Source organism: Mastigoproctus giganteus, chromosome 10 (assembly GCF_048544385.1).
Source record: "Mastigoproctus giganteus isolate SK-2022 chromosome 10, ASM4854438v1, whole genome shotgun sequence".
Taxonomy (NCBI): Eukaryota; Metazoa; Arthropoda; class Arachnida; order Uropygi; family Thelyphonidae; genus Mastigoproctus; species Mastigoproctus giganteus.
In genome coordinates, this window is record NC_143584.1 from 194,004,779 (window position 1) to 194,030,033 (window position 25,255).

General features: G+C 35.5%; 1 protein-coding gene across 1 annotated transcript in view; it reads right to left on the reverse strand.

Annotated features, from left to right (window-relative positions):
* LOC150079691 (histone lysine acetyltransferase CREBBP-like) overlaps window positions 1–25,255 on the reverse strand; it is a 487,331-nt gene that overhangs the window by 109,943 nt on the left and 352,133 nt on the right. Inside the window, exons 20-21 of the mRNA XM_090384101.1 lie at window positions 15,322–15,469; window positions 12,516–12,662 (exon numbers count right to left, since the gene is read on the reverse strand). Coding sequence (XP_090240227.1) covers window positions 12,516–12,662; window positions 15,322–15,469 — 295 coding nt within the window. The remainder of the gene's footprint in view (window positions 1–12,515; window positions 12,663–15,321; window positions 15,470–25,255) is intronic.

Consider the following 25,255-nt stretch of genomic DNA (forward strand, 5'->3'; position numbering starts at 1 on the left):
TTCACAGCCGACTATGATTTTAAAATGACCATTATGCCTTGAGTGACTGAGTTTCGAGCCCATGATTGCTAAATACAGTGCTGTTTCCCCCTTTTTTTTTTTTTTAAGGAAAACGCCAAACACAAGAGGTATTAGAACCTATTGTACTTAGTACCGTGCTTGGGTTGGAGGTAGAGAAGACAAAAGAAGATATTTGTTGACATTAGACTTGAACTTCCGTAGACAATAATTTTCAGTGAATACGTATGAAGAAAGGTTGTTCCAGAAAACAGCAGGTGAATGAATAAACAAGGAAAATGAAAAGTTGGTTCTGTGAGTTTGAAGTTGAACAGTAAATGGATGTTGTTTGGTAGTGGCACATGTGCGGAGTGTTTTGAAAGAGAGAGTGGGAATTATAGAAGCCAATACAGAAGAACAGTGCCCGTGGAATTATCTGCAGAAAAGGAAACAGTACGTCTATGAGACAGTGAGTGGAGAGACTCTGTTAGAGATGAGTCATTAATTAATCTAACTGCCCTCTTCTGAATGAAATCTAGAAGCCTGAGAGAGGTTTTGGGAGCACTGCCCCAGATCTGGGAACAATATTCCATGGTAGGGCAGATTTGCAAATTTTACAGAGTGAACAGCTGTTTGGAAGAAAAGTAACACCGAGAGCAAAAAAGAAAACCAAGTTTTTTAGATGCAGAGGAAGAAATATTTGTAATGGGCTTGTGCCAATAGAGATTAGAGGTCAGGGTAATCTCCAAAAGAGATATATCTTGCCTAGAAATCAGAGTGTCACCAAAGATAAACATAGGAGCAGAAACTCCTTTTTGCAAGATATAAAACAAAACTGAGTTTTAGAAGGATTGAAATCAACTAAGTTGTCTTTGCCCCACTGGAGAATTACTTGGAGATCGGCATTTAACGAATTGAAGATGTTGGAGAAGTTGAAGCTGATTCAGCAGGGCAGGCAAGGTTTCTCAAAATGGAAAGTGGAATGCAATGTGCTACCATCAGCAAAACTATGGATAGGATTTCCAGTGAATGGAAGGAGGTCATTAATATACAACAGGAAAAGAACTTAACCTTGGGGGACACCACCATTAGTTTAGAAGTTAGAAGACAGAGCCATCTACCAATTACAAAAATAAGATGGAAGCTTGTTTAGAATATTTAGAAGACCTTTATGCCAAACACAATCTAAAGCCTTTGAGATGTCAAGAGCAACAGCTTCTGTTTCACCAAACGTTTCCACTGAATTTGTGTATAAATAGGTAACATAAGCCAGAATATCACCAGTGGATCGACACTGATGATCCAATGGTGATATTCAAGAGAGTTCTTCCATTCCATTACTTTAGAAAAAGTAGAAGTAATTGCAATGGGACGATAATTCGATAGGAGGGATTTTTCATCCTTTTTTGGCTGGATATGGGCAAATTTCCAAGCAGAAGTAAAAACATCTTTGGAATAAGAAAGTGAAAAAAAAAAGGTGGCAAAGAACAGAAGTTCAGGAGCATAGGTTTTGAGAACAAGTGGAGAAATACCATTAAGATCTGGAGCTTTCTTAGCATCAGGATTGATCAAAATCCTTCTGACTTCCTTTTGATGGAAGACCACAGGAGGCATTGAATGGAGCATGTTGGGAATGGTGGGAGGTGTTCTACCAAGATCATTAATTCATGATTTGGAAGAAAAATGGGATGCTAGCAGGTCAGCTTTATCCTTGGCCGAAGTGACAACAGAACCATCTGGTTTTGACAGAGGTGAGCAAAAGTTGCGGCCAATAGCTATGACAAGAGACCAGAATGCTCGCCTACCATTAGGGCAAGAAGAAAGTTTCTACTCTTAGCCTGTTCAAAATCTAGTTTAGACTGATTAATAACTGCTTTACAATTGTTGCGAGCATTGGTGTAGGCAGAAAAGGAAACTGAAGAATTGGAAATAAGCCAATTACGATATGCAACATTCTTATCCTGAACAGCCTTAGCACATTTATTGGAAAACTAAGGTTTAGATAAAGGATGAGATTTTAAAGTGGAGTGTGGGATAAAGGATTCCATTCCTACAAGAATAATTTCACTGACACGATCTGAGCAAAAGTTGACATCAGAAGTTTTGAAACAGTAGTCCGACCAAGGAAAAGAAATCTCGCAGGTCATCCCATTTTTAATTCTTGTAATGCCAAACAATAAGAGGTTGGGAATAGCCATGAGATAAAGGGTCCATTGGTGAAGAGACAACCACTAAGTTCTGATCTGAAGTGTCTAAAGGACCACTCACTTTGACTGTGTACTTAAAAGGGTTGTTTGTGAGAAAAAGATCAAGTGTGTTGGCTGTACGGTTAGGATTGTCCGGTATTCTGGTAAGTAAATGAACAATCTGTGCGAGGTCATTAGCAATTGCAAAAGCCTCAGCATCTCAAAGCCAGCTGCAGTTGTGAACATACAAATTACCTCACTGTTAGGAAAGTTGGACTGGAGAAAGTCAAGTTCCAAAGAATGGAAGTCATCCAAGTGATTAGTGGAGTTGAGAGAACAGTGAGACAACAGGTGAAATTCACATAATGAAGTAGAGAGATTTTAAGCCAGAGAAGATAGAAAAGATGAGATCCCAAATTGCCAAGTCTCTGACAGGGAATACCGGAACAGACATATGCACAAGTACCATCTTTGAGGCAAAAGGAATATTAGAACAAATAATTTGGTCAACTGAGATGAATCTCAGTTATCAACTGATAACTGAGATTCTGTCAGAAAAAGTACATGGGGTTTGGCAGACTGCAAGTGGAAATGGACCATCGTTGAGATTAGAAATGAGACCATGTATATTTGTGAAATGAACTAGGAAGTGTTTGGGAGATTTAGATCTTTTTGCAGATATGCTTACTCTATTAGTTTGACAATTCATGGTGTATTTATTAGTAAGAAAAAGTGGGGGGGGACATGCTGTATGAAGTAATGAAATGTTTGGATATGGTTGATTCAACTACTGCTCATCTCAGATACCCATATTATTCGCTTTATGATTCCTTTCGCCTCAAAGGTGGTACTTGTGCAAATGTCCGTTCTGATATTCCCTGTCAGAAACTTGGCAATTTGGAATCTCCTCTCTTTGATCTTCTATGGCTTAAAATCTCTCTACCTCATTGTGTCAAATTCATCTGTTGTCTCTACCATTCTCCCAACTCCACTAATCACTTGGAGCTCTTTGACTTCCTCTCTTCGCAACTTGACTTCCTCCAGTCCAACTTTCCTAACAGTGAGGTAATTTTCCTTGGTGATTGTAATATTCACAACTGCAGCTGGCTTCCGTTTTCTAGTCACACCGACCCAGCTGGTCGAGATGCTGAGGCTTTTGCAATTACTAATGACCTTGCACAGATTATTCATTTACCTACAAGAATACCAGACAATCCTAATCATACAGCCAATACGCTTGATCTTTTTCTCACAAACAACCCTTCTAAGTACACGGTCGAAGTAAGAGGTCCTTTAGGCACTTCAGATAACAACTTGGTGATTGTCTCTTCTCCAATGGAACCTTTATCTCATGGCTATTCCCAACCTCGTGTTGTTTGGTATTACAAGAATGCTAAATGGGATGACCTGCGAGACTTCTTTTCTTCTTTTCCTTGGTCGGATTACTGTTTCAAAACTTCTGATGTCAACGTTTGCTCATATCGTGTCAGTGAAATTATTCTTGCAGGAATGGAACCCTATATCCCACACTCCACTTTAAAATCTCGTCCTTTATCTAAACCTTGGTTTTCCGATAAATGCGCTAAGGCTGTTCAAAGGAAGAATGTTGCATATCGTAATTGGCTTGTTTCTAATTCTTCAGTTTCATTTTCTGCCTACACCAAAGCTCGCAAAAATTGTAAAGCAGTTATTAATCAGTCCAAACTAGAGTTTGAACAGGCTAAGAGTAGAAATTTGCTTCTTGCCCTAATGGTAGCCGAGCATTCTGGTTTCTTGCCCAAGCTATTGGCCGCAACTTTTGCCCATCTCTGCTCTCACCTCTGTCCAAACCAGATGGTTCTGTTGTCACTTCAGCCAAGGATAAAGCTGACCTGCTAGCATCCCAAATTTCTTCCAACTCATGTATTAATGACCTTGGTAAAACACCTCCCACCATTCCCAACACGCTCCATTCAATGTTTCCTGTGGTCTTCCGTCGAAAGGATGTCAGAAGGATTTTGACAAATCTTGATGCTAAGAAAGCTCCAGGTCTCGATGGTATTTCTCCACTTGTTCTCAAAACCTGTGCTCCTGAATTTACTCCTATTCTTTGCCGCCTTTCTTCACTTTCTTATTCCAAAGGTGTTTTTCCTTCTGCTTGGAAATTTGCTCATAAACAGCCAGTTCCTAAAAAGGGTGACAAATCTCTCCCATCCAATTATCGTCCCATTGCAATTACTTCTACTCTTTCTAAAGTAATGGAGAATCAATTAATCGCCAACTCTTAAACTACCTAGAAACCTTCCGTCTGATCAACGATTGCCAGTATGGATTCCGTCAGTGTCGATCCACTGGTGATATTCTGGCTTATATTACCCATTTATGGACTAATTCAATGGAAAGGTTCGGTGAAACACAAGTAGTTGCTCTTGACATCTCTAAGGCTTTCGATTGTGTTTGGCAGAAAGGTCTTCTAAACAACCTTCCATCTTATGGTTTGCCAACTGTTTTTAGTAATTGGTTATCCAGTTTTCTCTCTGATCGCTTACTGAGGGTGATGGTACATGGCACTCTGTCTTCTAGCTTCTCCACTAATACTGGTGTCCCCCAAGGTTCAGTTTTTTCCCCCACTCTTTTCCTCTTCTATATTAATGACCTTCTTCTTCCATTGACTGGAAATCCTATCCATAGTTTTGCTGATGATAGCACATTGCATTCCACTTTCCATTTTGAGAAATCTTGTCCTGCTCAATCAGCTTCAACTTCTCGAAAATCTGCTACCAATTCCTTAAATGCCGATCTTCAGGTAATTCTCCAGTGGGGCAAAGACAACTTTGCTGATTTCAACCCTTCTAAAACTCAGTCTTGCCTTATATCTTGCAAAAAGGATTCTTCTGCTCCTATGGTTATCTTTAGTGACACTCCAATTTCTAGACAATATGATATATCTCTTTTGGGAATTACCATGACTTCTAATCTCTTTTGGCACAAGCACATTACAAATATTGCTGCTTCTGCATCTAAAAAACTTGGTTTTCTCTTTCGCTCTCGGCGTTACTTTTCTTCCAAACAACTGCTCACTCTGTATAAATCGCAAATCCGCCCTGCCATGGAATATTGTTCCCACATCTGGGGTTGTGCCCCCAAAACCTCTCTCAGGCTTCTTGATTCCATTCAGAAGAGGGCAGTTAGGTTAATTAATGATTCATCTCTAACAGAGTCTCTCCACTCACTCTCTCATAGACGTACTGTTTCTGCTGCATGCCTCTTCTACAGATACTTCCATGGGCACTGTTCTTCTGAAATGGATTCTATAATTCCTGCTCTCTCTTTCAAAACAGTCCGAACCCGTGCCGCCACTAGCCAACATCCATATACTGTCCAACTTCAAACTCACAGAACCAACTTTTCATCTTCCTCATTTATTCATTCAACTGCCATTTTCTGGAACAACCTTTCTTCATATGTATTTCCTGAAAATTACAGTCTACAGTAATTCAAGTCCAATGTCAACAAATATCTTCTTTTGTCTTCTCGACCTTCAACCCAAACATAGTACTAAGTACTATAGGTTCTAATACCTGCCGTGTTTGGGGTTTACATTAATAATAAAAAAAAAAAAAAAAAGCAAAGTGGTGGTGTTGCATCGTTTGATGAGAGTCATCTACTACCTAGTATTTCCTGGTAACACAGAGGGGTGGCATTCCTCCATGTGGTGTGGGGGCCATACCTCAACCCCTGCTTATGTTGGTTCACACCTCGGTGGTCACCAACAGTGTGACTGTGCATGGGGGTTATACCCAGGATTACTAACAGTCCCACCATCGTCATAGTGCAAGCAGAGGATTTGGCTATCAGACAGACAGTCCAGACTTTGCCGAAATTGGGTCGACTTGACTTGAGTGTCGCCCGAATACCAGTTCCATCAGCGTTTTAGAATCACAAGTAGCAAGTACAGCTTGTCTGGCATATCTGAGAGAATGTCTGCGACAACCTCAAGGACCAATTCTCTCTACCTTGTGAACTCCTCTGACCATGTGGTCGTGTCAGAGTATAAACAGAAAATTTATTTAAATAGATAACTAAAGTAATAATGTTTCTAGTTTTCTGATTACTTCTCTAACAGATTTCGATTTATTTTTTTGAACATCTTCCCCGTAACAGCAGCTTGTGAACATTGACACTGCTGTAAAAAGGAACATCATGTATTTGTACTCAAACTTAACTGGTGCCAATAGGTATCACAATAACTATATGAGCTTTACATGTATAAGTTTTAAAATTATGTACCTACTTTTTAATGAAGTTATGCTATTAATCAAAGGTAAGCTATTCCTTTGCTTCTAACTAACAGTTACGATTAAATCTTAAACTTTCACAATGACTTAACTTTTTAATAATTATGCACAACAGTTTTGATATTGCTCAAGGTTAGTTAAAATGTTTTATACTTTACACTGGCAAACAATCTCTTGCACAATCACAAAACCTTCCGCCTTATTAATGACGATCAATATGGATTCCATTACTGTTGCTCCACTAGTAACATCTTAATATTTTTCACATCTTTGGACAATTCCCTGGAAAATCAAGTAGATTACAGTTTTTACTCTTGACATTTCTAAAGTTTTTGAACTGACCTCATTTCAGACAAAGATCTCCTAAGCTAGATTTCATCTCATGTTTACTTTCTGATATTCCCCCTACCCCCCCCAAGTTAGCCAACCTGTTTTCTGACTGCTGTCCTGTACATGATAGTTCAAAGGTTTTGTTCTACATATATTTTTTTCCTGATATATTAACCCAACAGGGGTGGCACACTCACTTGTGGCAACTATAGTAGCAAGTCAACTGATGGGTGACAAACCTTTTAATCTCTTGAAAAGTTTCAGGTTTTTTTTTTTTTTTTTAATCCAGCTTCTACAGTAGCAATATTTCATCTTTCTTATACAGTCGATTCCAGTTATTTGGGACACATTGGGACTAGTGTATTTTGGCCCAATTAAGTGGCTGCCCCAACTATGCAAAGTTTCATGTAAATAGTCAAAAATACAGTGGACCTCTAATTTACAATTGGTTCACTGTACAATCAAATCACATTACGATGGACTCACCATAGTAAAGTACCATTCACTATATGATGTGTAGTAAGCACCCATCATTGTGATCATGTTTGTGAATTGAATTTTAATTCTATTAAACAGCAATTCTAATTAGCAAAAATAGGAGGAATATTATCCACAGCCTATAAAAGTAAAGATATATTAAGCACAAATTTACCCTCTATTACCTTACCAATTAAAAAATTAAATGATACGTGAAAATCAGAAGAATATACGTGATAATTGGAATAATTAATACGTACTGTAGTATGTACATACTAACTAGTTGACATTTCTGTTCACTGACATTTGTGGGTGGAGGTTAAAATTTAAAACAGTAAAAAGATAGGCAATCAATAACAAAGAACATGGCACACACAAATTGCAAGTAACACGATACGTGCAAGTGAGAACGGAAGTGAGACCGGAGTAACAAGTTACAAAGCATTAAAAATAGGAATTAAGAGAAGATTCTGAAAATTAATTTTTTTATATGTCTGAAGATTTCATGGAAGTGTAAAAACATTTCACCACAATAACCCACAGAATTCCAGCTGTTAGTATTATTGCAAATTCAATAAGATCGAGTTCACTATCCATTCATGATAGACTGCACTAACAGAATTTATGGTTGTAATCTCCAGAAAGCTGACCGAACCATGAGGTACAGTCTGAGACAATCGTAGGGTAATTTCTAGTGCTGTGGTCTCCTGCCCTGATTAAAAGCATGCTGTCCCAATTAAGCGAAGTAAACCCTGGCTATTTTCTCAATTGGGTGCTACTCTTTAAGACTTGTCCCAAATAAATGGCTGCCCCAATTAATCGGTGGCCCAAATAACCAGAATCCACTGTATATGTAATTTTTTTTTATATATTTTAATAATATATATATATATATATATATATATATATATATATATATATATATACACAGCTAGGTTGCGATTAATGCGATATTCGATTTAGTGCAAATTGTATAATGATACCAGGTCGTGTTTAATGCAAACCAAAATTCAGTTAATGCAAGGCCTTGCATTAACTGAATTTTGATTTAACTCGCCTTAACTGAATAGAGGCTAATCTTCTAATATGAGGCTACGTGCACTAGCCTCATATTAGATGATTAGCCTCTCATTAGACGCTGCTACGCTTGTTTATCTTCGCGTGTGCATGTGTTACTGCCTGTCGTCATGTACGTTAGTTTTAGCGATTTGTTTTAATCGTTTTAAGAAGTGCCCTTAACAAAATGGACAAGGGGAAGATTCCTTCAGAAAACAACACTACGAGTGCAAAAAAGAAGAGGATCATTATTAGATTAGAGCAAAAAATTGATGTGATTGAATGACATGAACGCAGTCATAGAAACTCTAAAATAGGACGAGACGTCGGAACGCCTGAATCTACGGTATGGAATATTATAAAACACGCGGAGGAAATAAAAGAAAAATGTAAAGTTGCATCAGCCTTTTGTGGTTTGCAAACATCTACAAGGAATAGAAGAAAGATGCTCATTTCTATCTATGATAGAAATGAGCATCTTTTAACTGTATGGACTGAGGATTGCAATCAAAAATGGAACTAACAGTTCCATTTTTAATATAATAAAATAAAAATAATAGTTTTATGTTCTCTAAACTCAGTTTAATTATAACTACATAATATTTATTACTCTTCTCCCATATACTTCTTTTAAATCTCTCTCTCTCTCCACCCCTTCCACAAATGACAACACATTCATGAGTCTTGCATAACAGTTCACACAAAGCGTGCACAAACTGCTTAAACCTAACACACTGCATTAAAACCACTTTTAATCCATGAATTTCCTTTTCCATACAAACTGTATGGGAGAAGGAAATAATTGTGGGATTTCTGAAATGAAGTTTGGGATAGCTCTTTCTAAAAGAACTAAAAAAAATTTCACAAAAATCTACCCAGTGGGAGTAGAGTTGTTATATATGGATGGACAGATATGGCAAAGACAATAGGTGCTTATGGACACACAAAAATTAGTTATTGGCATAGAATGATGCCAATGAAATGGCTAACAAAATAAAATGTTTCCTTTAAAGGTTTATGTGTATATGTAGTATATTTCACTCTTATAGACCCATCTTTCATAAAGCATTTTCCATTGCCTTCTTGTATTTTAAAATGTGTACTATTATTATTGCACACTCCCTATTAAAGAATTAAGCATAACTTCTCAATATTCTACAAATTGCAGTTCCTGAAAGAGACCTGATTAAGGTATTTAAGGCCTTAAATGGATTGCATAAATTAAAGGTGGATGGCATCCTAACTCAGGCTCAAACAACACAAGGGGACAAGAATTTAAATTGAAAAAAGAAAATGATAGATGTGCAAAAATTTGCTTTCAGCCAAAGAGTGACTATTAGAATAATTAAAGGGATGGACAGATTGAGGCAGGGTTTTTTTTTTTTTTTTTTGGGCTGATGCTGTATAAGCTTGCTTCCTTGCATCATTTGCTACTACTAATATAGTCAATAACGATCTGACTGTGCTGTCATCTGAATATTTCTAGCACATACTGAATAATGTAGCTGAAAATGGACCTTCTAATCATTCAAACCAATTTGAGAAAATAAATATTAAATAACTTCTTATGCTATCAAATAGTGCAGCGGTTCCCAACCTTTTTTGACTTGCAAACCCCTTTCAAAATAATATTTTTAATGCGAACCACTAAGCCTATATTCTCTGAAATCATATAATATTTCTGAATTTTTATTATAAAATATTTCCAGTACTATGTTTTTATAAACAATATTGCATAATAATAAAAATTATTATTAAGTATTATTTATACTTTGTAAAGCAGTTATTAATAAATCCAAACTACACTTCGAACAAGCTAAGAGTAGAAAACTTGCTTTTAGTCCAAATGGTAGCTGAGCATTCTGGTCTCTTGCCAAAGCTACTGGCCACAATTTTTGCCCATCTCTGTTCCCATCTTTAACAAAACCAGATGGTTCTGTTGCCACATCAGCCAAAGATAAAGCTGACCTGCTAGCATCCTATTTTTCTTCCAAATCATGTATTGATGATCTTGGTAAATCACCTCAAACTATTCCCAGCACACTCAATTCAATGCCTCCTGTGGGCTTCCATCAAAAGGAAGTCAGAAGGATTTTGATGAAGCTGATGCTAAGAAAACTCCAGGTCCTGATGGTATTTCTCCACTTGTTCTCTAAAATTTGCACTCCTGAGCTTACTCCTGTTTTATGTCGTTTTTTTCACTTTCTTATTCCAAAGGTGTTTTTTTCTTCTGCTTGGAAATTTGCTCATATCCAGCCAGTTCCTAAAAAGGGTGACAAATCCCTTCCATCTAATTATCATCCCATTGTGATTACTTCTACTCTTTCCAAAGTAAAGGAGACATCAATTAACTGCCAACTCTTAAAATCTTTCATCTGATCAACAATCACCAGTATGGATTCAGTCAGTGTCATTCCACTGGTGATATTATAGCTTATGTTACCCATCTATAGCCAAATTCAATGGAAAAGTTCAGTGAAACTCAAGCCATTTCTCTTGACATTTCAAAGGCTTTTGGTCATGTTTAAAGGTCTTCTAAATAAGACTGTGCATAAAGATCTTTTAAATAAGCTTCCACCCTATGATTTGCCAGCTGTTCTTTGTAATTGGGTATCCAGTTTTCTCTAACTGCTCACTGCAAGTGATGGTAGATGGCCCTGTCTTCTAACTTCTCCATTAATGTTGGTGTCTCCCAAGGTTCAGTTCTTTCTCCCACTCTTTTACTCTTGTATATTAATGACCTTCCATTGACCAGAAATCCTATCCATAGTTTTGCTGATGATAGCACATTGCATTCCACCTTACAGTTTGAGAAACCTTGCCCTACTCAAGCAGCTTCAACTTCGAGTAAAAAAAAAAAACTGCAGCCATTATCAACCCACTGCAGGATGGAAGCCTCCTCAACGATTCATGCTGAGGGAAATGGACCATAATCTGCCACGCTGGTCCAGTGCATGTTGGCAGATCGACCGTATTTAGCAGTCAGGGGTTTGAACCCTGGTCTACTCAAAGACCGTGTGCTACTGCACTTGCACTCCGGACCATTCGGCTATGGAGTATCCACTGCCAAATCCTTAAATGCTGATCTCCAGTGAGGTAAAGATAACTTAATTTCAATCCTTCTAAAGCTCAGTCCTGTCTTATATCTTGCAAAAAGGATTCTCCTGCTCTTATGCTTATCTTCGATGACGCTCCGATTTCTAGGCAAGGTCTTGGGGATTACCCTGACTTCTAATCTCTTGGCATAAAGCACATTGCAAATAATGCTTCCTCTGCATCTAATAAACTGGGTTTTCTCTTTTGCTCTCGGCATTGCTTTTCTTCCAAACAGTTGTGACTCTGTAGAAATCGCAAATCTGCCCTACCATGGAATATTATTCCCACATCTGGGGCAGTGCCCTCCAAAACCTCTCTCAGGCTTCTAGATTCCATTCAAAAGAGGATAATTAGACTAATTGATGTCTCACCTCGAACAGTCTCTCCACTCTCTGCCTCATAGACTTTCTGTTGCATACCTTTTCTATAGATACCTGCATGGCACTGTTCTTCTAAATTGGCTTCTGTAATTCCTGTTCTCTCTTTCAAAGCAGTCCAAACACATGCAACAACCAGTCAACATCATTTTGCTGTCCAAGTTCAAAACTCACAGAACTAACTTTTCTTCTTCTCATTTATTCATTCAACTTCTGTTTTCTGGAACCACCTTTCTTCATACATATTGCCTGAAAATTACAATCTACAGAAGTTCAAGTTTAATGTCAAGTATTTCATTTCAACTTTTCAACCCATTCATGATAGTAAGTACTATAGGTTCTTAAAAAAAAAAAAAAAAAAAAAAAAAACTATCTATACGTAACAATGATCCTTGAGAATTAAAAAAAAAAAATTTAGTATGGAAAACATTTATTTAATATGATATACTGTAAGATAATAAACTAATTATAAGGAATTATGGGAGACATGGTTTCTTTCTTTGGCAATTTTTACTTTTTATTTAATTTTATTTTAGTTTACAATAATATACCTATGTAAATCTAAGCAGATGCCATTACAGAATTTTTATTGCAAATCCCTTGGAACACTTTCACAAACCCCCAGTTGGGAACTGCTGAAATAGTGTATTTGCCTAAAACTAAGAAAAGTAAACTTACGTTTTAAAATTGTATCAAAAACTAAAAACCATAAACCATACCTTGTGTTTGGAAGAGAACACTCCGATCCATACTCTTGAACATGCATGCCAAAAAAGCAAACATCAACACCATCAATATCTTCAAATGCAAACAGTGCCTTTGCTCTATAAGGAAACTGTTCAGGCCACTGACCAGTTTCAACATACCTGTAACAAAATGTTATATTATATAACACATAGTATTCTCCTCCTTAAAAAGAATATTTAATTAAATGGTATACAAAAGGTGACGTGTAAACAGCAGTTAAAATAATTGATAGGAATCTCAGTTCTGGGCATTTCTAAATTTTGTGGAGGTATTTACTTAGTAAACACCCAAATATCTCTTGGGAATAAAGCACTCTACCAGTACGGATTGAAAAATTAATCTTCTTCTAGGTACAGAAAAAAAAATATTTCACACATGAAATGTTATCATTTATTCAGTGTTATCTTTCTGACTGCAAATGAACTAGAGACAACCGAATAATGTTTACCCACATCAGACATATCCTCAAAGCAATTTAAATCATAGCTCATGTGCCTCTTCAAGATTCATAAGAATTTTTGTTCTGACATTAGGAAAATATCACTACCTTTAGTTGAAGTCAACACGTTTTCAACTAAACACCAATGAAATTGATTAGGAATTGTGAATAAATGTCAGTTCAGTAGTAGGAAGGACAATGTTACAAGAGAACCTCTAAAATAAACCAAACCGCGCATAGCTAAGGTCAGAGTGTTATCAAAATAAATTAACATAAAAACAAATAACAATAAATACTACTTGGTTTACACTAAAAGTTATAAATGTCCAAATTTATAACTTTTATAACAAATTTAACTTTTATATTTTAAAAAAGCACAAATTTCCTTAATCTGCAGTGCATCATTTATGTTCATGTTTATACTCTGACATGACCACCAGCTCAGAGGAGCTTACAGTAAATCAAAAATACAACTGTTAATCATACTTAGTAGCTCTGCTGGCCCGAACCACAGTTCATTCAAAGAGTATACGTTACTGCATTCTCACTCCTGAACACTTGGCTATGCCAGGCCTTAAGTATCAGTTCTGTCATTTCAGTTTAAGAACCTGCCAAATGCCACTATGAGAGAAGGAGAAGTGATGTACAGTGGTCCTTAGTTGGCGAACTGAAAAGCACAAAAGAACTCTTGAATAACACATTAGCATTGTATCATGGCAATGCTGAGAGAGGCAAATTATTTAGCCAGGCAATAAATAAATAAAAACATACACTAAAGCTTATCTTTCAGGTGAACCTTTTGAGAGCCAAGTCATATATGATAGCAGAGTCATCATAAAATAAAATAAAAAAATAAATAATATACAAAAAAACACCCTTAATATTTCTAAAGAAAACAAAATCTGCAACAGTATTATTCATAACCAATCATAATCAGCTGATGCCTAAAAGATAATCCAAAAAAAAAAAAAAAAAAAACTACAAACAGAAAAATCCTTAGTAAGCTGATATTTGTGAAACAACACTATATTGGTAAACAATTCTATAGCTGTATTTTAATATTACACGCATGTTGTCAGTGAAATTTAATTACAAATTTAAAGTTTAAATTTCTAAAAAATTCTTCAGTTTTTTTTCTGCGTTGAGACTTTTTTTCTATATTTATTATAGGAGTAAAAGGATTTCCACTCTAATCTCCTCAAAACACTGCATTTAGCCCTGGAAGCAAATAATCTCAACAGCCAATTAGAATTGGTCTACCTAGATCTGTTGGTCGATTTTTGAAATTAGACCCTCAGTCTTACTAAAATGACTGCGGCATTTGCACTTGATTCATTCATCATGGCATCTAAGTTATAATCTATTTTTTGAATGAGTTATATTATTAATTCATCACTGTTTGTTAAATAATAGTCTTCCTGTTATAAATGGGATGTTACATTGTTATGAAAAGCACATGGCTTACCTTGAAAAAGCTTTCTTGCTAACAATCAGTTTTGGTTTTACAAGCAAGAGTAACTCGTCACATGTAGCACCACCCAAGTGTGTTTGGACAAAGACTTAAAAAAGAAGGAAATCTAATATTGTACAAAAAGAGGTTACAAGAGCATTTAAATTTTGTGATGATGCTTTAAGCATGGGTGTAATGTATTAAGTCTTAGTCTCATTAGAGGCAGTTAGTACTGCTGTTTAATTTATGGTATTTGAAAGACTAGATATTGCTATGCATATGTCAGGATTTATTGGTAATTCAGCAAACAGCATATATAGTTTCTAGTGCCAATTCCTTCACAAAAAAAAGAGAGAGAGAGAACTGTTTGATGTGAACTGCTATGGAGTTAAAAATTCATGGAAAAAGTTTGAAGCAAGCATTATGACCACTGCAATTAACAAGTAATTTAAATTCTGCTGGCTGAGACCAGACAAGAAGTCGTATGTTTCATCATATTACAAAAGTCAAATAACATTAGCTATTTTATAATTTAAGTTGTGCATACATTTTTACCATCATCATGGCGTCTGATGTGAAAATTCTGAAGCCTTTCTTTCCTTTTCATACCTTGAAAATTCAGCCAAAAATTAAAACACATCAAAAAGAAATTAAATCAAATATGACTGCAGCTAAATGAATTAGATGAAAAATTAGCTTATTCTTGTGATCTACCATAACAGAAGCACTGTCCACACTGAATGAATGCTATACAAGATTCTCAAAACTAAGGATTTTCATAAAATAAGATGAGTTCTAACAATAACTTTAAAAAATTAAATAATTATACATAACTGATTAGTTAAATGAAGGCCCTCTCAGAGCTAGAAAAACCAGAACATTCTCTCACCTGCTTCGCATACCTGGCTTTACTTCAACAATTTTATCTGAACTAGATACCACTCTAATGGTTACTTCTCCAGCACCAGTTTCTTTTTTCTTTAGGAAGATATTAACACGGTTTTCAATGTAACTGCCAAGTTTGGTTTGTGGTAAACCTAAAGAAATTCAATATACATTTTTATTCCTTTGCAGAAGCCCATATGATTAATTTAAAACTAACAATAATAAAACTAGTAAATAGTAATGGTAAAAAATATTGCTTCATTTGAATGACTCCTATACTGCACTACTATTCAGTGATTCTTAGCCCCCATTCTCACCACCTCACCCCACTTTGACTTCTAATATTATCTTGTTTATATGCCGGCATGACCACCAGGTCAGTGGCGTTTACAATAAAAATCAATCAATACAAATAATGTAAAGCATATTTTAGCAGTCACAGGCTTCAAAACCCAGTCCACTCAAAGAGCGCGTGCTACTGCACTCACGCTCCTGACCACTCTGCTACGTCAGATTTCTTTTGAACCTATGAAGTACACTCTAGGATCACAATGCTTTTGAAAGTAGTTTTTTCTTTTTTTTTTTTGTATAGTTTCTCTATTAAAAATTAAAGATGTATCAACTAAATAGGGCATAAATGTGCTACTAAGTTTGCAATACATTTATATGATTTCATCCTACTGCCAATGGATTAATAATCTTTGGACTAAAATAAACTTGTTACAGCCAGTATACAACTATTCTAGCTTGATTTAGGTACACAACTTGCAGTTTCTGCCAAGTGTTTTTTTCCCCCCTAATTATTTTATATGTATAGAGGAATGTGAAAAGAAAAAAAAAAAAGTAGAAAATGAGTGAATAAACAAATAACAAAGACAGAAGTAGAAATGGAAGGAGAGTGGAAGGAATACATATCTAAAAATTTAGAAAAATATGAAGTATGGGGCAAGTACAGCCAATAAATAATAAATTTAGATCACCACCTGACCACGGTGAGGCCAAAAAAGCATGAAATATTACTAATCTGATATGATAAACCAACCATTAAAGAAAAATAGATATAGGACAAACAAAGCAAGGTACAAAAAATACTGTTACATCCAATCTCAGAGGGCCCCTGTATACAACAGTCATGAGAACATTGCTGCATTTCAAACATAATGCAAATTACTGCAACAGACATTTGCCGAAAGCAATAAAATCACATCACAGAGGCTGTAATGCAGTAACTGTGAAAACACAAAAGCTTAAGCACTTGCCACTAATGACCAGACTGCCACCAAAAAGAAAGAAATGAAGTTGATAACTGCAAATAAACAGATTATAGAGAGGGAATATGAACATTGCAAAGCAACTATTCATATTCCCCTCTGTATTCTGGATATAGTACTCACTATATTCATTAGAAATAAAACTGTAAATATAATGTTTATCAGTAATATTTTCCAAAATCTTTAGATACACATTCCTTCCTCTTCTACTGTTGTCTGTTTCTTTGCTCATTTCCTTCTTCCCCCAATTATTGCCTTTATATATTATGTGATGTCTTGTTGGATATTGCTTATGCAGCTACTTATGTTTGCAGTCATCTCTTTCTTTATATTTACTATTACATTATTATTATTTTTTTTTTTTTTTGTGCAGTAAAAGCTTGTGGCTTCCTTGTACTATATAGCCAATACTAACTGTGAGGAAAAAAAATCCCACTGAAGACAGTAGGAAGAAAAATACTTTATGACAATAAGTAATGTTAGTCTTTGCTATACTATACTATTTCCAGCAGATCCCAAACCTGAATGGTATCTCCAAGAGTGGTTTTATTTGGGGTTTAAAGGTGCAAAAGCCACCGAGCTACTGGACTTTCTAGTTATTTTAAAAGGTACCTTTACCTATGTCTTTGCTTAGTTCCCCTTTCTCTGTGTTATATCGGTTTATAAATATTCTTGACTTTAGATATTTAAAATACTCAAGGTGTGGCATAACAGATACCTTAGCCCTTACAATAGAACAATTACTTCTTTGTCTCTAACATCAAAATTTCTATGTATCATCGACTGAATAAATGTCATGTATTCTTTTTTGCAGTCTGTGTGCACTGTTAAGAGAACATGTGAAAACATACAATTACTTTTAGGCTTTCTTCATTTTCTACTGACTAAGTCTATCGTTTCCTAAGTAGATTACCCAAATACAGAACCTTACATTTACCGGAATAGTACCATATGGAACCCCACTCAGAGCAATTAGCCATTTATAACTACCCTTGGTCTTCCAACATTTCATCACCCTTATATATTTATTATCCCCATCTTTATATGCATAAAGAGTTATGGACAAAAAGACAACTAATAAACTGACACCAAAGGTATAAGCCTGAAAAGTCCAGTTATATTAACTGTTATAACTTTAACACAACCCTGAGTCCTTACTCACGGTTGTGTTAAAGCCACAGAGTATGGATAGTTGCCTAACACAATGCTTTTTATGAGAAGCTGCTTTAGATGAGTTTGGCACTGCAGGTGGTTGCATTTGCTTGGATTCAAGTTGCTTGTTGGTTCTGGTATCTAGCTTGGCAAGTATAGTAGTGAAGGTAGCACTTATTATTAGGGATGGATATTAATTCTCGATGATGTTCTATTGCTTCACCAGAAGTTAAATATCTCAACAACAGACTTCTGCTAATGCAACCAAGCAATCTCCAAAACACAGAACTCAAGCTTAGGAAAAGCAACACCAGCTACATACTGAGATATTGGTGAGTGGTAAACTTGATTGGCAAGTAATATCTTGCCAAAACCATGTATGGTGACTTCTTAATATACACGAGGGTTACGTTCCAGAATATCTCGCAAAATGTAAATAATCACCAAAAATGCAATAATAGGCCTATGAGAGTAACTCTCGCATCTAGCTAAGTTATCCCTACCTGTACATGCCATTTGTTTTCTTTGGTTAGAAGACTGGGCACTCTAAACAAAATGAGCAACCAAAGAGATTGATTCATCTTTATTGATTTACTTTTTTTCTCTTTTTGTACAGTAAAAAAAAAAAAAAAGTACACTCACTATAACCAACATATACAGTACAACACAAACAATAATTGAGAAAGATTGGGATGGAGGATGGCCTTACTGATGAGAGGGATCATTGTGGCCAGATTCCATTCCCTCGGATTTAGACCAGATAGATGGGGATGTTATGCTAACCTGGAAGGTTCGCTTGATTGCTCCATTTAGCTCTTGAAAAGGGAATCCAGAGTTAGCTGCTTTGCACATTGTCTCTTCTCATGCAACAACTCATAGTAGCAACCAAGTTCTAGTGCAACTTTACGTTGCATTTTAGAGCTTCGTTCAAGATTAGGGTCTTCATTAGCTAACAAATTTAGGCCTTCATCTAAAAGACAATGCTTTCGATATTCCTTTTATTCTCAGGCTCTGTTTTTTTTTTAATCTCTGGGCTTTCGCCCACTGCTGCCTCCCCCCCCCCCCATCTTGAATGCAATGTGGCTCCACTGCAAAGAGATCTTAATTTCACAATTCTTGATGATGCAAATCAATTAAATCATCAAAATCAGTTGCCTCCACTTCAGTGAACCCTCTCTTTTTAGCAAATTTCACACATTTGTCTTTAGTTTGTGCATAATCTTCATCGGTATCAGAAGGAGTTGCTAAGATCTGGACAACTTATCACACAAACTTGGAATACTCTGTCTTGTCAATTAGATTAGCTAGAATGCACTTTAAATACTGAACCATAAAAGATTTAATCACATGTTGGTCCACAGGCTGGAATACTGAGGTTGTATTTGCTGGGGAAGGGGGGGGGTTGATATTGGAACAGATATCAACAATACTGGGTGGATGGCTCGTGGCAGTATCAAGAATAAGATGTTGAACAGAATTCCTTCTGCCTTGCAATACACTTCAAATTCTGTTCGTAACTCAGATCCAAGATAACTTCTGAAAATAACAGCAGTCATCCATCCTTTAGGGTTTGCATACCAGTACATGGGCATATATGACCTGTTGTAATGTTTAAGGGCACAAGAGTTTGATAGTGGTAAATGCACAAGTTTTAGTTTCTAACCCTCCATATCAGATCACCCACCAAGCAGAAGTTATAACTGATCTTTTGCTGCCTTAAAGCCAGGTGCAGTTTTTTCAGCAATGGAAATATACATGCAATCAGGCATTTTTCCCAATATAAACCTGTTTTGTCAAAATTGAATATCTATTTGGGTATATACTCTCCCCCTCTCTCTGCAAATTTGGTTGCTGCATTATTTTAAATTCATGTAATTTAAACATGCAAAGTAAGAAGTCACTGTATTAGTAAATATTTATTTTTATTAGCTATATGGTGCAAGGAAGCCTGAGGTTTATGATGCACCAGCCAAAAAAAAAAAAATCCTGAGTTACCCTGTGTGTGTGTGTGTGTGTGTGTGTGTGTGTGTGTGTGTGTGTGTGTGTGTGTGTGTGTGTGTGTGTGTGAGAGAGAGAGAGAGAGAGAGAGAGAGAGAAGAAGAAGGGAATCAAGAAAGAGAAGAATATGATGATATCCAGCTCAGGACCCTGGGTGTGCCAAGCCCATACTCACCAGGTGTGAGCCACTGTGGTTATTTGATTATTATAGTGTGCATATACTTTGGAATTTATAACACTAAAATCAATGTGCCACGTGTCTCAAAATCAAAAAACAGAACATGAACTCTGATGAGCTCCATGTCTATTTTGTAATAGGCCTCACAGTATTGGAATGATTGCTTTGTCAGTTACTTTTTATGGCAACGATTGAGGCACTTTGCCAGTTTGCAGATGTACTTGGAAGATTGCCAAGGGTCCATCAATAAGTTCATATAACTTCAGTTTCCATGCTGGACTACAGCAAACCCCCGCTATTCGCGGTTTCGCGTATTCGCGATCGCCGATTTAATATAAAATGAAACCTAAAAAAATGTGAATTTTAAAGCGCCGTGAATATTTTCCGCCATAAAAAACATGGGCGTGGCTAAAATTATCTTTCCCGGTCAAAACAGCGCTCAGTGGGTGGGGGAGAGGGGTGAAAAAATCGCGAGCGTGGATGTTTCTCGGTAATCCTTGTTCAGTATGTGTTAGTCATGGAAGGTTTCGTCGTTTACTTTTAATTTATATGCTTATAAACAATAAATTTATCAATTTATAAATTGATATGCTTCCAAAAGTGATAAATCTACCGTTTTGCAGTGTAAAACAGAGTTTTTCGAGTGTGTTAACGGAAGAAAGTGACTTTATTGTGGACAAGTTCTTTCTAACCCCTACAAAAATATGGCTACGAATAAAAAGAGAAATGTGAAAATATCAAAGAAGGTGATAACATTAGCGAATAAAATTGAGTTATTAGAAAAAATTTCTAATGGTGAAAGTGTCTCCTCAGTGGAAAAACATTATAAAATCAATGAGTCAACGGTACGATCAATCAAGAAATCGGAAGAAAAAATCCGCCGTAGTGTCCGTGAAAACGCGCTAATTGCTTCAAAAATTTGCTCTGTAACTCGTGATGTTAAATTAGAAAAAATGGAAAAGGCTTTAAATCTGTGGATAGAAGACCGAACTCGAAATAAAATTCCGTTAAGTTCACTCATCATTCGTGAAAAGGCAAAACTCCTTTATCAACACTTTAGCGAAACTGGTGATAGCACTGGCGGGACGTTTTTTTTTTGCTAGCAAAGGCGCTGGTTTGAAATTTCTAATAAATATTACATTTAATATTAAATTGTTTCTTATTTTCATTTCGATGCCATATGCTTGCATTTCACTATGTACTGTCTATGTACATAGTCATATTATGAAGGTACATATAATACATACATAGACAAAATTTTAGACTAGTTTTTCTTATATATTTCATACTTTGGAACGGAACCCCTTTATTACTATGGGAGCCATAACTCAGTATTCGCGTTTTCGGTATTCGCGACATTTCTCAGGAACGTAACCCCCGCGAATAGCGGGGGTTTACTGTATTTGATTAGAACATAGTTCAGTTTTTATCAGTCAACAACTAAAAGCTAAGCAAGTGTTACAAAGTTTTGAACAAATGTTAGTTACAACTACAGCACTGTTAAGTTAGTTTGCTGTACTATACTTTCATATGAAAGGTGTGGGGGATGGGAGGGGTCATGAGAAATTTAAGAAGTGTGTCAAATTTACATTTGGCAAACTTCTTGAATTTCTTATTCAAATGCTGATAAAGGATGGCCACTCTGTGTGCTGAATGAATTCATCTTAAGGAAGTATACAACTCTGCACATATTACCCCACCTGCATACAAGTCAGTGGTTATTGTTGTTATTACTACTGATATAATGCATTAACATTGAAGGCCATATTTTGTTATGTGTATCATTTTGGTACAAATGTATGCTCGTGGACTAATTTGCACATCATGGAAGCTGAAAAACACAGCATAACTTGGGGAAACCTGCTGAAAAACACAGCAGGTTTCCCCAAGTAAGCTGAATGTTTTTCAGCTTACCTGGGGAAACCTTACTATGGTCTATGTTGTAACTATAGTCCAGTTCAACAGGTCTCTATAATTCTGCCCAGTCTCAGAGGATTCAAACCCAGATCTCTCCAAATGAATGACAAAAGGTGAAATCAATACAATGTCACAGAGGAAAAGTCAGTGTTGTACATTTAGAAAATAGTAAGAGCAACTTCGATACACACTTCAAACTCAGGACAAATATATCAACACAACTCTGGCAAGCTCCGTGGTACTGTTTGTGAATGAAAATGACATCTGTTGAAAACTAAGTTATATTCAGTACAGAATATATATATATATATATATATATTCTGTACTGAATGAAGGGCTTGGAAGGGTAATATGGTAAATGTAGGTAACACGCAGTATATGTAAGGGGAAGAATACCACTCTGCAAATATACAGGTGTGTTTACTGTGCAACACTTCCATTCTTGATCGGTTACAAAGTATATGTCAATAAATAGATAGTATGAATCAGAGCTGTAATACTCAATATGTTCTACGTTGATAATAATATTAGTAAATTAATAAGAGGAGTTTACCTCAATATAGTACGTAGAACACTTCCGTATGATACCCTCCAGAAATTAAAACGGAAAAAACGAAAAAATCTACAACTTACCGGTACATTAAAGTAAAATATAAATAATTAAATATCAATTTAACACAATTCAAAATCAATTTAAAACAATTAAAATTCAAATTAACGCAATTAAAAGAATCTAACGAAAATATTCAAAACGATTTTACGACAGTCGGTCGAAAAGCATTGTCAGCTTCAGGAAGGAAAATCGTTTTGAATATTTTCGTTAGATTCTTTTAATTGCATTAATTTGAATTTTAATTGTTTTAAATTGATTTTGAATTGTGTTAAATTGATATTTAATTATTTATATTTTACTTTAATGTACCGGTAAGTTGTCGATTTTTTCGTTTTTTCCGTTTTAATTTCTGGAGGGTATCATACGGAAGTGTTCTACGTACTATATTGAGGTAAACTGCTCTTATTAATTTACTAATGTCAATAAATAATACAGCACAAAATACAATAAGAGGTAAATAATTTCTTCAAATCATATAGATAGGAAAGGATGGTAGTTGGTTAAAGTAAAGAAATTAAAATAAAAATAAACTAAGAAAAGTTAATATTATATAATGCAGAAAATAGAGAACACCACACATTATGGTTGAACTGATACAGCCTTTGAACAGTATATTTGGGGGGAAGGGGGGGGGGAAGAAAACAAAGAGGAGCTAGGGGCAATTCACTGTTCTCACACCAACTCCAGAATGGAGTTGAGATGTGAGGCACAGTAAATCATTCCTGGCTTCTCTTTTCAATGGACATAATAGACACTGTAATGGAGCAATAACATAAATCTGTATTATCGAAGTATAAGATTGCCTGTTTTTCTATACAGTGCTCTTGATTATCCTTTGGCAGATTAACTAGGGTCTCTATGGCTGCACAAGAAAATTGAATTTCTCAGAAGCCACATACCCTACCTTTGCCTTCTGTCTACTAGCTTACTCTAGTTATATTTCAGTTATCAAATTTACTCCTGTCCAGTTAATTTTAATACTCTTTACCATGTATGTCAATTATGTTAAAATGGAAAAGGATTGTTCTTTCTACTGAACAAAAACATCAGCTCATCAAGACACAAAAAAGGTGGTTTAACTGTAGTTCTCTACTCAAGTAAATAGACACAACAAAGACACATCACGCATTCTGAAAAGATTGCAGGAAGGAAAATCAAGGGGAAAGTGAACTGTACAATCACATTGTTTAATTTTCAAAAAATAATATAAAATTGAATTTCACCAGTATGCTTTTATAAATATGAATGTAGTATACAAGTATGTAAATAGGTTTTTGTCATATTTACAAGATTTTCCTCCATTTTAGAGATATCTGGAGTTTGGGTTTCGATTATCAAGCTAAATGTATATTTCCAACCACTCCAGATAATCAGGAGTCTATTGAACTTGGCATGGCACATGAAGAGACTAAGTACACAGGATATGCTTTATTCCCACCCACCCCAAGACATATCACATTTCCAGACAAACATGATTATTTTTATATTACAGCCTACAGCTACCACATTTTGACTTTTGAAAAGCTGAAGAATCAGGTAACTGTAAGTACGAGATTTTTGGGGCAAACCCAGGTTCTTAAAGTCTAGGCAAATATTTAATAAAAATAAATTAAATTTTGTTGACAACATATCCATTTTATATTAAAATACAGCCATAGGATTGTTTATCAGTACACTAGACTTTCCAACATTAGCTTACCTAAGATTTTTGTGTTTGTGAATTTCGGCAACCACAATCAAATGGTTGCTCAAAGAAAGATACTATTGCAAACTTTACCTTCTTCAGAAAATGTTGAGCCAATGGCCTTGCTATCTAGACTTGGCTGACAACAGAATTTCCAAAACTATCAGAAAGAGGATCTGACCTCAGTTTTGTTTATTTTTTTTTTATTATTATTATTATTATTATTTATTTTCTTGCTGAAAATTCTCTCACACTCAAGCACTACTATGAGGAATTGTTAAAATGCCAAGTATAATTTGTTATATTTCATGCTTCCTTGCACACTTTTCAGTTCCAAAACCAAGTACCACTGTAACATCAGTTCTTTCTTCTTTCATAAGAAGATTTAGTACATTCTCTCATTAAAACTGACAGAACTAATGCCACAAAATATCTATGCTTCATCTACTCCTTTATCTTCAATGATATTGAGAAGTACTGTAAACTTGTCTGTTGAGCTTATTATAAGAGTGATTCCATAAGAAAAGTGACTTATTTTTATTATTATTTTTTTTTTTGAATGGAACAAATATTTTTGGACAACCTAGCTGTTGCTATGTTAAGCCTTTAGTTGAAACAAAAAGCCATTATAAGTACTGTTCAATGACAGCAAAAGACTTTACAGTATTTGTGAAATAAATTTTTCAGAGAATTAACAATAACACTAAAAAGATAACTTGTTTTTTTCACCACAAAGATCTATGTTTCTTTCCCCGTTTTTAAGCACTTTCAAGCTTCAATATTTCAAAGAAATAATTAATGCAAACAGATTTTCCTGTTATAATCTTATGTTGCAGTAGGGAGAATAACAGAAAAGTGCCATAATATAAGATATTTTTTAATGTTATTGATAGTTCTCTTTAAAATTTGTTACAGATTTAAATAGCTGCTCAGCACATGTAAGACCAGGGCTACCAACTGGTGATTAGCCAAGTGCTATTATGAATTCTTATGCCCAATTCAGTGGTGTGTCAAAGAAGGTGCATATATAAGAAGTGAAGAGGAAAATATATGGTGGTCTATAAGTAAGGAAACAAGTTTTGGCTGTAAATAACAGTACTATTTTAATTAATGCTACCACAACAG